Source organism: Sarcophilus harrisii, chromosome 2, assembly GCF_902635505.1.
Source record: "Sarcophilus harrisii chromosome 2, mSarHar1.11, whole genome shotgun sequence".
Lineage (NCBI taxonomy): Eukaryota > Metazoa > Chordata > Mammalia > Dasyuromorphia > Dasyuridae > Sarcophilus > Sarcophilus harrisii.
Window position 1 is genome coordinate 269,470,617 of NC_045427.1, and position 14,011 is coordinate 269,484,627.

At 34.2% G+C, this 14,011-nt stretch overlaps 1 protein-coding gene across 4 annotated transcripts in view; it reads right to left on the bottom strand.

Annotated features, from left to right (window-relative positions):
• The window catches only part of AKAP6 (A-kinase anchoring protein 6), a 560,862-nt gene that overhangs the window by 269,686 nt on the left and 277,165 nt on the right, over positions 1–14,011 (bottom strand). For all 4 annotated transcript variants that reach the window (XM_031952248.1, XM_031952249.1, XM_031952250.1 and 1 more), the window contains exons 6-7: positions 4,229–4,325; positions 2,628–2,791 (exon numbers count right to left, since the gene is read on the bottom strand). In XM_031952248.1, the coding sequence (XP_031808108.1) occupies positions 2,628–2,791; positions 4,229–4,325 (261 nt within the window). The remainder of the gene's footprint in view (positions 1–2,627; positions 2,792–4,228; positions 4,326–14,011) is intronic.

Genomic DNA, 14,011 nt, shown 5'->3' on the forward strand with positions numbered 1-14,011 from the left:
TATTACAAAATATTGTTGTTTTGAATCTGGGAAAATGATAAAATGTTCAGTCTTTTTAAAATTTAATTTTAATTTAATTTAAAATTAAGCTTATGGTGTAACAGGAAGAAGAAAAAAATATATGAAATAGGGATGTACTATCTCATCACATCAAGTGAATGACTTAGGTCAATAGGTCAGAGTATGCATTTTTCCCTAGGCCCCTAAAGACAATGTCACCATGTCATCACTTAGCTTCTAAAATCTTTTGCATAGTTTAAAATGATCTATTCCTTCAGGCAGGAAGAATAAATGTTAGGGAAAGTGATAGTAATTTATTTTTATATCATACTTTCTGGTGTTCAAAGATGCTTAGATGACAGCTTCCCATATAAAGATGCAATAAGTTAGTGTTATAAGTTTAAATCACAAAGAAGCAAATTTAAGCTTGATAAAAAGGAAAATTATCTAATAACTAGAACTATTAAAAACAGAAGGGACTACATTGGAAAATAGTGAAGTCCCCCTTTGTAAATGTCTTTAAGAAAAGACTAGATGGCCTTTTGGGAACAGAGATTACAAAGAAGATTGTTGTTAAGGTATCGTTGGTTAATTTGCAACTCATTTTCTATGATCCTATATCTTCTACCAAGTTATAAGGTCCTATTATAATTATAATCATCTTTTTTTTTTCATCTTTTACTATCAATTTTGCCTTCAGATGAGATTGATTCTAAAGCTTCAGCTAACAAGGTGATATAATGTAATTTTATATATCCAGTGTTTCAACTGGACAGCAGATTCCAACTTGGAAATTTCTCATTTGTGCAACCTATAAGTTGTACCTAGAACTGCTTATTTCTCTCACAAAATTCTTCTATCTCCCAGGTTTTTAGTTCAAGAACCCACATAGGGTCTCATAACTGAATGCTGGGGTTGAAAAATTGTGGTTTATTATCAGTAAATATTTGATTTGCATATCTGTTTATACTTATTTACCCAGGGTCACATAAAAATTTCTCCAGCAAAAAGGGGTCACCAATGGAAAAAGTTTAAGAAGTCCAGCTATCTCATCAATTTCTTTATTGTTTTTGTTGATACCATCAGCTTACATTTTCCCAACTACGAAATCTAGGAATCTTTTCCTGATAATCTTTCCTTTGTACCTGTAACCTGTTGTCAAATCTTCCTGAGTATTTTCATGCTGTGCCTTTCATCTCCACTCAGATCTCATGCCTATACCAATGCTCTGGCATCCTGTTATCTTATTTAGAGGTTTCCCCTTTATCCTGCTCCTTAAACTTGGTCTAGTTCTATATTAAAAAAACACTATTCTTTCTACTCTTTATTCAGTTCTAGTAAAGTGGAGCCAATAACTGATCTTATGCCAATTCCTAGAATATCCAGACTTGGGTGTCACATGAATTAATTCTCTTTTCTCTTTCAAATATTTGCCCCAAATCAGTCCTTTCCATAATACTTTCTCCATGTTAAACAGAAACAATGATTCTACTCCTCCCCTAATTCCAGCCAACATCTTAGTTGTTCCACTTCTGAAGCTGATAAATCCTTAAGCTTATGAATTATGTTAATATGATTCAGCCTGCGCCCTTGCCATGGTGGTCTCCCTGTTGTAGAGTTGTTTGTTAGTAAGTCTGTCTGCATTTAAGAATGAGTTCCAAGAATATCTGTTTAACTTACTCTAACATTTAGCACAGTGCCAATCCACACATGGGTGCTGAATAAATGTTATTTGATGATGATTTAATTGCTTTGCCAATTCCAGGAATAGAAACCATGAATTCCCCCAAGTAACAATAAGCTTCACGTGCCGAGTGTGTGTTAGCAGACTGGTTTTCTGTTTTTGCTTATGTCAGACTAACGGCGGAAAAAGAGAAAGATTCCATGAAGTAAATGTTGAATAAAATCATATTTTTCATCATTTGGAAAAAGACTTCTACTCCCAAATGGAGTAGTTCTAGGTGAGAAGCCACAATACTGAAATTCCAACTGGAAGTTTCAACCCTCTTTAGTAAATGCAAAATGGAAAGCCAAAACAAGCTAAGAGATATTTTAAAGGACTTGTTGTATTCCATGCATCCACCATTATGGAGAACTTACACTCTGAACAAAAAGATTTGTTAGCAAAGCATATGACCTTCTTCCCACTACAATGACCATCCCCTAATTAGGCAATGCATCTGATAGTCATTAACAGGAATGAGATAATGAATCACTTTCTCTCTTCTTTGTTAATTTGCTGTAACCAAGCGGCTAATGGATGTCAGAGCTGAGTGATTGCACTGATTATAGTGATTTATAGTTGCAACAAAACAATTTAAAACCATTCTGATTATTCATGCTAAAGATGCTTTATGTTTTGTTTACTAAATGCTTTATGTCCCCTTCCTTCCAACTCTAATTCATCCCCCTACCCATACACTAAAAGACATCTTCCTGAGAAACTTAAAAGTTGTAAGCTTTTTTTTTTTTATTGTTTCAGAGTAAGCCATATCATTTTGTTTATATAGAAAAAAGTTTACCCAGTAGAAATGAAAAGCCTTAGGGGTGGAAAGAAAACTTCAGTGGTGCCTAGTTCAAAAGAAGAGAGGAATAAGAGGAAATACGGCAAACTTCAAGCCACTTACCTTGGGGCTTCCAGTCCCTTCCTCCTCCTCTGCAGACACATCAGTAGCCAGGATCTCTGCTTTGATGATATCCAGAGCCCTAAGAATCCAGCTGTGTTGGCGTTTGATTTGTCTCTGTAGTTCTTTCCATTGACTTGCAATCATCTGCAGCATGTCCTTCAGTCCTTCTCAAAAATGAAGGGAGAAAAAAAAAGGCAAAAGTTGTGGGTTTGATTGCATATTTAGATACTGTTCTTTACTTGGTGGGGAGGAGAATAGATGGAAATTTAAAACAATTTTCATAAAAGCACCTTGGCACCCCCCTATTCTATTATTCTTATTTGTCACTCAAGATAGACTAGAAATTCTTGCATTCACATTCCCAGCAGGGCAAAGTCAAAGTCAAAGGACATCCAGATCTGCTAATCAACCGCATGAAAGTCATGGTTTAAAATTCTATTTGTGCTTCGTGGATGATGTATGTTGGATAAGGGGCAACTAGATGGTGCAGTGGATAGACCACAAGAGCCAGGAGTTTGGGAGATTCTTCTTCCTGGATTCAAATCTGGTGGGAAACACTTTTAAACTGTGTGACCTTGGGAAAGTTATTTAATCCTGTTTGCCTCAGTTTTCTCATCTGTAAAATGAGCTGGAGAAGAAAATGGTAAATCACTCCAGTATTTTTGCCAAGAAAGCCCCAAATGGGCTTATCAAGAGTTGGACATGAGTGAAACAAATGAACAACAAAATGTTGGACAAAATCATGATTAAAAACTTAGTAAATGAATGATTTCTGTTTCTCAAAGACAAGGCCCTATGTACATTTGTGTAGAGATTCTGTAGATGAAGTAAAAATAACCAGAGAAATGAACAGGAAGAGGCAAAGCAATTCTGATGGAAAGCATAGTAAATAGGCCAGAATTCAGACAGCAAGCTTTTGCACTGGCACATCTGATTAAAAATTCTATGGTCATGGTAAGCCCTAAAGATACCAGCTAAATTGTAATTCATCCCAACTTGAGGCTGTTGCATACAAGGATAAGCATAACCAAATGACAAAACTATTTTTAATTTATAATATGTTCCTCATAAATGCATTAATAATGGGGAAGGAATTAGTTTAAGGACCAGAAAACCTACTGATGCAATTACCAGAGCAGAACATTAAAAAAAAATTATGTGTATGGCTAGGCATAGAAACATCCAGCTATTTCTATACCCTCTCCTTTATATCTAAAGATATATCTATAAGTACACTAATGCATATGCATCAATATCCATATGTGCAATCCTCATTCATTATCTTAATGTTATTTCCAAAGCTTCTACATCAAAGACTGTGTCAACGTGAAGTTTTCAGTGATATGATTTCCACTGAAACTCAGCTGAACAGCAAGACCAAAATAAAATGAACAGACTATTTGGAGGCAGTATTTCATTTTATAAGTATCACAGCATTGTATGCAGTATATGAAACATTTATAAATCTTGAAGGTCAATCTGATAATGTAAATATTAATAATACATAAGGAAGTGAATATATGCAGTAATTTACAGCAATGCTTCTTCATTCTTTAATAGTCTGGAGACATAAAGACTTGCAATATTTCAGGAGGATTTACCTGATTTGTGAGATACAATAAGCTCCAGAAGTTGCTGCCCTTCTTCCACCACAGCTTCTTTTAGAGCACAGTGACTGTCTACGTTCAATTTAAAACTCTGTGAAAGAAAAAGGAGAAGAAATTTAAAATACATTTATGTATATGTAACCCATGATATTTAACATTATATTTTATATGAGCATACATGTAAATATACATGTACATGTATGTACATGTAGAAAATAACAAGTACATGTTAACTAGAAAGTACACATACAAAATGGCTTGCTACTTTTTATTAAGAACTATAGCCCAATTTATTCAATAGACAAACTAATTTGCAATAATAAAAGCTATTGATATTTGGGATCTGGGCTCAAAACATTAGATTAGTAAAGTGCATCTGTTTGGAAACAGCTGACAAATCTAGAAATTCATTAGGTTTTTATGAAAAGTCACATCCCTTAGGCTATATCAAGAGTAGCAGTATTCTATAAAATACACTGAATTTATACCAGAACATATGAGCTCTTTTTCTTCAGGTTTTTTTCTAATGTTGGTGATAGCAGTATTTATGAAACCATAAAAAATTGGCAGCATAAAATATATTAGCCTTATGTGCACATATATAAATCCATTAATATGGTAGAGGTCTGCATTTTTCTATGTCTCTCACACACACACAGTCAGATAGACAAGGAGTTTTTAGATATCTTATTAAAACCTAAGTCAAATATTTTTCAAATCTTTATTATTATTTTGAAATTGATAAGCATGCTATAGTATGCATCTAGGTAATAGCACAGTTGACACAGGGTCAGACCTGAAGTCAGGAAAACCTGAGTTCAAATCTGGTCTTAGACATATATTGTTGTGTGACCCTGGATAAGTCATTTTACCCTGTTTGCCTCAGTTTCCTCATTTGTAAAATGGGCTGAAGAAGGAAATGGCAAATGACTCCAGTATTTTTGTCAAGAAAACCCAAAATATGGTCATGAAGAGTGAGCACAATTAACAACAACAAAAAACATAGTATAATGGATAAAGGGCTAGTCTTTGATTGAGGAATATCTGGGTTCAGACACATAATCAGTTTGCTCAACAAGTAATTAATATCTCAATGCTCCTAAGCTAATCTCTAAATTAATATGTTACAGAATTGTTCTTGATCCCCATTTGGAAAGGAAGTTTCTTATACCAGATAAATCACAGATTCAGACCAAAAACAAACAAACAAAAAATAATCTTTAAAAAAATCACATAGTTTACAGTAATACAATATGGATGGTATAATGACATCCATGTTAGTGACATTTCCCGTCATGTGTCAACAATTAAGTTAATTGCCCATAAAAAAATAATGTAATATAAAGATCATTGAGGAAGAGTATCTTTATCCTAGAAGTCAAGGCCCCATGTTTTTAAGGTCCCTTGAAAGCACAGAGATTTAATTTTTTCTCTTTTTTTCCACTCTGAGAATGTTGATGAGAACAGGTAGAACTTCCAAATGTTGAATCATGGGATTTGTCATTGATGGAAGCAGGATGGATTACAATGGAGGCAATACATATTAGAATTAGGAAGATCTAAGTTTAAATCCTACCTTGGATACTAACTGGGTATGTATGACTCTTAGCAAGTCAGTTAAACTCTGTCCCAATTTCTTTATCTATAAAGTCAAGGGTTAGCCCTCCAAAGTCTTCTCTAGCTCTTAATCTATGATCCTATACTATAATTAGCCTTTGAAACAGATAGTTTTCTAGTTAAGAGTATGGTCCTTAATTTAACCAACCAAGATTATCCTAGGGACTGCTCTTTAGACACTTAATTTTGATTTTTCAATAACTTTCAAAGTGTCACTAATCTTTTGGTCCTTCTAATTATGCTCCTTCAAAGTCTTCTTTATATTTTGACTATTGAAATTGATCCTTGAAGATCCTTGAAGTCCCTGGCATAGATACTTTTTCCTTCAACTCAATTTCTGTCCTCTTAGTATCTTCTCATTTTGTGTAATTCTTTCCTACCTTCTTCTATAAATCCATCCCATGTTGTCTGCTGATTCTTGCAAGACAATGGGTATTTTGAGTCCTCGCTATTAGCTATCCATGTATCATCTCTCATTCTTGCTATATGATTAGCTTAACTTCTTTTGCAGGTGATGTTTTCCATTATTTTAAAATCAAATCATTAATGGTAATAAACTGAAGTTGAATTGCACTCAACATACATCTTTCCATAGTCTTTAGGGTCACTTGTAATTTAAATTCTAGATTCAGATAATAAATCCATATTTGCAGCAATATAAAAATCACCTGGATTTTCCAGAACAAGATATTCCATTACTTGTCTCCAGATTTTTTATCTAAATGTCTACCATACTTAGATCCTTTGTTTCAACTACAGACCTTCCTGGCTCCCTTTAAATCCCAACTAACATCCCACCTTCTACATGAAACTTTCCCTAATCTTTCTTAATTCTATTATATTACCAATTATTTTCTTCTTAATCTATATCTGACCTTTTAAATATATTTACATACATTCTATTCCCACCTGTAACTGTAAGTTCCTTGAAAGCAAGATTTATATTTTGCTGGTTTTGTATCCCTAGAACTTAGCATAGTATCTTACACTTAATAGGTACTTAATAAAGGTTTATTAAATGATTAATTGGGTTTTTTGGATAATATTGGTAGAGAAAAGATGTACTTTTTCAGCATAGAGTAGCTAGAAATTAATGAAGATATTACACAATTTCCCAAAGGTGATACAGAATGAGATGGGGTTTTTTTAGATCATTATTTAAAAAAGGGTTTTTTTTTCCCAAAAAAGTCATCATGGGGGAAAGAGGAGAATCCACAAGGCATGGTCCAACAATCCTCGTTTCAGACAAAAAGTAGCTGTATCCAGAATTTAGAGTGGAGTCTGAAGATAGTGGGCACTTAGTAATTACTTATAACATTGACGTGAACTGAGGATATTCACCTGAAGAAAACTAGTCCATAGCTGCATCAAGTAATGTAAACTGATTGATTGAAAGAAGAAAGAAATGTTCAAGTCTTATCTTGTTTCTCTAATCTCTCTAGAATAATAATTTTGGTATAAAAAGATTTAAGAAAATTGGTTATTAAAAACCCAACTCTGAAGATAAATGCAGAAGTTAGAAAGTACTTAGTTCTATCCTTGATGGCTTCAAGTGACATGACCAGCAAAACTATAACCTCCAGTACTGAAAGAATTAGTAAAAAAAAAAAAAAAATTCTTAATGATTCATGGTCAAAGATATTCAAAGGATCACAGAGAACAAGGGATGTACTTCTGGATAAGAGAAGAGAAAATATTGTTTCCATTTTCCAAAAAAGGAAAGTTAAGGAAATCATCAAAAGAATCTAGAGTTTGACTGAAATTTTTGACAAAATTTGAATTATGAAAGGGATAGTCAGTGAGAATCTAGAAACAGAAGTTTCAATCACAAGGAGTCAAACTATCATCACCAAAAAGATATTGAAACAGGCTGCCTGCTTTCCTTTCTCCCTCCCTTCTTTTTTCCTTCCTTCTTTCCTTCCTTCCTTTCTTCCTTCCTTCTTTCCTTCCTTTTTTCTTTCCTTCCTTCCTTCCTTCCTTGCTTCTTTCCTTCCTTCTTCTCTTTCTTCCTTCCTTCCTTCCTCTCTTCCTTTCTTCCTTCCTTTCTTCTTTTCCTTTCCTTCCTTTTTTCCTTCCTTCCTTCTTTTTTCACCACCTTGCTGATAAATCTGGAAGGAAGCTATAAATATGACATGCCTATATTATAGAAAAATTGACTCATTGTACTATACTGTACTTGTGGACAAAGCAAAGTGATATACACTAGAATAGTACAAAAATGTGGATTTAGTACTGACTGAATGGCCAGCTCCAAAGAGTAATCATTAATTGGCTTACAATTAGTTTATAGAAAGGGGTCCTCAGAGGAAGGTATACTTGGATTATCTATGTTTGGCCCTATGTTGAATGCCAATGGCAACAGGGATGTCAATGACTTTGATAAAGGCAGAGGTAACACTTATTTCTAAATCTGAAGATGAAGCAAAGCCTAAAGGGATAACAAACACACTATCTATGGATTTAGGATTCAAAAAGATCCTGGCAATCCAAAACAATAGACAAAACCAAGATGATACGTAATAGGGATTAATATAAAGTAAAAAAAGATAAAAAAATAAACAAGTATAAAAGCAGGTTCAGAAATTTAAGTTCTAAAACATAAGATGGAAGAGACATGTACATAAAGTAATTCTTGAGGAAAAAACAAACACTTACTAAGCACTTACTCTGTGTCAGATTCTGTAATAAGTACTAGAAAGCACTGGAAGAAAGATTTAAGTGTTTCTATGGATTACAAATTCAATATAAATGAATTGTGTTATATGCAGTTCTCAAGGGAATATGAGCTCCTTGAGGTCTGGAATTGTTTCCTTTTTGAATTGGTATTCTCAGTGCCTAACACAGTGTCTGGCATACAATAAACATTAATATGTATTTATGGAATTGAATAGAACAATCGAGAAAGCTAATGCTATCTTTATCAGAATTAAAAGAAACATAGCATTCAGAACTAGAGAAATGATGATTCTGCTGTCCTCTGTGCCCTAATCAGGTCTCAGCTGGAGTGATGTGTTTTTTCCTGAGACCCACAATTTAGGAAGGATATCAATAAACTGAAGAGCATCCAGAGGAGATCAATTGGGATTATAAATGTCTTTGGGTTCATACAATATGAGGAATAAGTTGTTTTTCTCCCATATAATGCAAGTTCCTAAGATACAGGGACTATTTTGTTTATATCTTTACCTTCCAGAACCTAAGAGAGTGTCTGGCACATAGTAAGTACTTAATAAATGTTTGTTACATTGAATTGATGAATTTTAGCCTAGAGAAAACAGGGCATGACATTTAAATATTTGGAACCCTGTCACACTGACACGGGAATAGGTTGGTTTTGGTTTGTCCCATAAGACTGAACTCCAAAGCAATGGGTAGCCAAAAAAAAAGTCAAATTTAGGTTTGAGGTCAGTTAAATTTTTCTAATAACTGTTATTATGCAAAAGGAGAATGGAATGCCTCAGAAGGTAGTAAGAGTCACTTTCCATTGCTGGAAGTACTTTTGTACCACTGGCCTCTTTTATTAATAGGCAATTAAGTAGCTGGAAGGTAATATGGCAATTATTAGGAAGTCTGAACTTCATGGTCAGGCTTACTGACCATAAGTCAGGTATATTACAGAATGATTTCCTGTTCTGATCAGGATGGATTCTGAAATTTCTTATTGCTTTTTTTTTTTTCTGATTCTTTCTCCTATTCAGACTTGGACCAAGCTTATTGATTAGCTGTCTTATCCCCTCTAAGATATATTGATGGACTAACTCAACTGACTATCCATGTCATCATCTGGACAATATGCATTTTCATCCACTTAATTTTCCTAGTATGAATAGCTAAATTAATCTATTTTAAATAATTACAGATTTCAATGTGGAAGTTTCATTGTGTTCTAAGGTATGATGTAATTTGTATTATATCATCTGCTAATAGCAGCACTTATTTCTAAACAAACCAATAGAGAATCCTCTTTCTGTTTGAGCTCTTACATAGGATGTTCTATATAGCACTGGCAAAAACCTTAGGTAAACATATTGTATCACTAATGAGCATTTATTGAACGGCCCGGTATGTATAACAAAGTAGCCTGACTTTTGAATAATTTATAAAGTAGGTAGAGTCACACTGGGGAAATAATATAGATATAAAAACCATAAATATGAAAACAAACATAAGAATTTCAATGAACAAATCTGCATAGAATGCAGAAGAGGACAATGTTGGTCATTCTAGAATGATTTGTGTATCTGGACCAACTTCTGGTTAATTAGGGAAAGTACCAGGAAGGTTTCAAACACAGTTTTAAAACTGACTTATAGGATTTCGCAGAGAAAGAAGCAAGAGGGCCAAATGTAGTCAAAATGGAGAGGATGTGGGAACTTAAGCTATTTGGGTGTTTTAAGTTTGAAGTTTTGTTGAATTTTGATTAATCAAATGGCTCTGTATCAGAGAACAATATTACATTCTGTTCTAGGAGTCACAATTTAAGAAAATCATTGATTAGCTACAGAGAGCACAAGAGAAGGGCAACTAGGGAATGAAGGTCCTTGAATTTAGTCATTTTAAGATCAGTTTTCCCCCTCTCCCACAGAATGTTAGTTCCTTCAGGGCATTTCAATACTCCCATTTCAAAAGAACATCCAAAAGGATTTCTGAAAAATCTTGCAAAGCACTAGAAAAAAGAAGGGGAGTTACTAGGTTTATTAGGCTACAAGGATAGTATCCAAAAAAGAGGGTTTTTTTTTCAATTTTTTTTTGAATGTCACCTTTTATATTTCAGTCATATATCCATTTTGACCTTAGCCTGGTAAATGGTGTTAGATACTGGCCTATGCCAATTTCTGCCATACTGCTTTCCAGTTTTCCCAACAATTTTTACCAAATAATGAATTCATATCCCAAAATCCTAAGTCTTTACACTTGTCAAGTTGGGAAGAAAACAAAAGAAAAAAATCTACATGATAATATATTTAAAAGAAATTGAAAGTTATATATAATAGATTTACAGTTTCATGTGCAATCATATTTTCATACTGTTATGAAAATGTTTTTGTTCCATAAATTAAAAATAAAATATATAAAAATCTTTTTTAAAAAGAGGATTATTTTTTAGAGCATCTAACTCCTGTTCTCTTTTCAGATAGAGGCAGATGACTAGGTGAAAGGAAATATGGCAGTTATTAAAAAGTCTGAGCTTATTGGTCAAGCTTAAATATGAACAATGCCGACTTTAGTTCTTTGTTTTTGATCTACTTTTGCATCTCTTTAAAAAAATTAAATCTAAAATAGCTCATATAGAATGATGGGAAACAGGGGGAGGATCAAGGAGAAAGCTTGAGAGGGAACTCAAAATAGTCCCAAAAGATTCAAAGAAAAATCCTCTTACCCAACAATTTCCTGGAATGAACCCTCTTCTAGAAGTTTCCTCACAACTGTGAATTTAGCCTGGTGCTAACAATATTTAATTTACTATTTACTTAAAACAGACTTGTGTTGAATAGTATGTAATCATGTGCTTCACAAGAGGTGCATCAGGCATGTGCCTCAAAGCATTAAGAGAACCTAAAGGACCTGAGAGTAGGTTGGGTAATTTGATATAATTGAAGCCAAGAGTATAGAATAGATGCAGCTGGGTCTGGCACCGTCTCAAGATGACGTGGATACATTTGATGGGAAAATTGGAAAGGATGAAGTATTCACTATTAGGAAAAAGATCAGCTTGATGCCCTGGAAAAGAACCATTTAACATAAATATTACCCAAATGTTACAATATTGCTTGATTTTCAGGTGCACCTATTAACCATTAATAATATTAACCAAGAAAGCCACAATGGGTCTCCTTGGCAGCATCCCTAAGGAGGCCCATCTTTAGGATCTTCAACAAAATTTCTGACTTCAAAAGAACCCAAAGATCGCCTTACTGTATACTCAAGAATAAAATCAGGATGTGAGAAATTTCTGCTTTTCCATATAAAAAACATCTTTTCCCTAATGCTACACAATAATACCTTATATTCAAGAACCATCCTCTAACTTACACAATATTTTCTGAAAAGATATAAAATTCTCCCAAGACAATTCAGAGTAAGTACATTGTCACGGGTCAAGCACTCTGGTCTCCCATGCCACTGGTTCTAAAAAGCACCATAAATATGGGAGGTTTGGGCCATGTGGGACACTAGCGTGGAAAGTTCCCTAAAATAAATCTGGGGAGATAATTTTAAGCAGCATCTTAAAACAAGCAGGGAAAGGATCAGGAAGAGCTGGTCTAGCTGAGATCTTCTTAATCTATTTTTGTTTCACAGAGCCTTTTGTCAGTCTGGTGAAACGTTATTCTCAGAATAATGTTTTCTAAATCATAAAATAAAACACATAGGATTATAAAGGAAATCAATTATACTAAAATACAGTTATCAATTTTTTAAAAGTTCACAGACTCTAGGCTTAGAACCTTTGGCCCCTAGATAAAATGGTGATAGATGCTGCCATGAGTGGTCCCCCAAAGGGATAAGCTTGTAAAGATGCTGAGTGTGGCTTCCAGAGAGCTTCTATGTATTTATACTATTTAGCTGTGCTGTGATTATGCTCTCCACTTAATAGGTAGAATATACATATAACACACACATATACCCTCCCCAACTCCATGTGTGTATATATATATATATATATATATATATATGAATGTACATGTAGATATGGGAACACACATATATCTTAACAAATGTGGATATGACATATACACACATTATATATACACACATATTATATATTTATATATACAACACACATATATCATACATGCATATATGTATGTATATATGTTTGGGGAAGCTAAGTGAAGTAAAGTGCTGAGGCTTGTGGAGTCAGAACACTCAACTTCTTGAGTTCAAATCTGACTCAGACATTTAATCATTCATCCTTTCAATCAAATCATTTAACCTTGTTTGCCTCTGTTTCCTTGTATGTAAAATGAGCTGGAAAAAGAAATGGCAAACCACTTTTACAGCTTTGCCAAGAAAACCTCAAATAGGGTCACAAAGAGTCAGACACGACTGAACAACATACACACACACAATACTATAATCAGCTCATTTCATATTGTTGCACTTGACAATTTGGCAGGTGGGAGGAGAGATGGAGAACAGAAGCCTATTAACATAAAACAAAACCAAGAAATGCTATGCCCACTTGATAACAAAACAACCTAGTGCTTCAAAATGAGTTACCCTTGGGGAACTATATGAATATATTTGAATACACTGACATACAAAGTAATAGGAAAGGAACACAGTTGGGTACAAAGGATTAGATCATAAAATTGGCTGTCAAAGGTTTCCTCCTACATAGGAGGATCTACGAAGATGCTAGCCATTTTACACAGCAACCTTGCAATACTTGTGGAAGCCTTTGAGCAATAAGATTAAGTCTACTTATACCATATAACTATTCTGCTTAGTGGTTGTAGTTGACTGGAAGATTCTGAAAAACCAGCTCCTTTCTTCTTCCTTAAAAATGTTAGTTTTTCCCCCCTTACTCCTTAAATTTTGTTTTTTAAAAGACACTATCTTTTTTTTTTTCCTTTAACTGCGAGTGGGAGGTGGATGAAGAAATTCTTTCATTTTTTTTCCTTCCCTATAAGGACATACAAAAAGCACCTGTCAGAATTCAGTATCTTAGCTGTTTCTAATGATAGATGCCAGCGGCGATCAGTCAGGCTATGGAGCTTCCAAATATGAAAGACATATTGAACTGGTGAACTTTTCCTCCCATTGTCATTTTAAAGGGATGGTATCATACACTGATGATGAATAAGCTGCTTGCTGACACCTTGCCTTCACACACAGGGCCAGTTCAAGGATTTTTACTACCCTGGGTAAAGAAAGACTTGCCTGTCTACAAGAGACGAGAAAAACAAGATATGTTCTGTCAGAAGTCCGCTGATTCTAAAAGTCATCTGTTGTGCTAACCAAACCTCTCATGCTGCCCTCCTGCACTGTGACTCCCCTTGATGCTGTATGCTCTGCCCTGTTCTCCCATTTCTTGAGAGATATATAAGGGAGAATCTATTTCACCATTTTTCTTATCAACATATACTAGAAATGTCCATTCTGAATGCCACTAAAGATATTGTACCTCAGAGAACAGACTATTCTGTAGTATTGGTC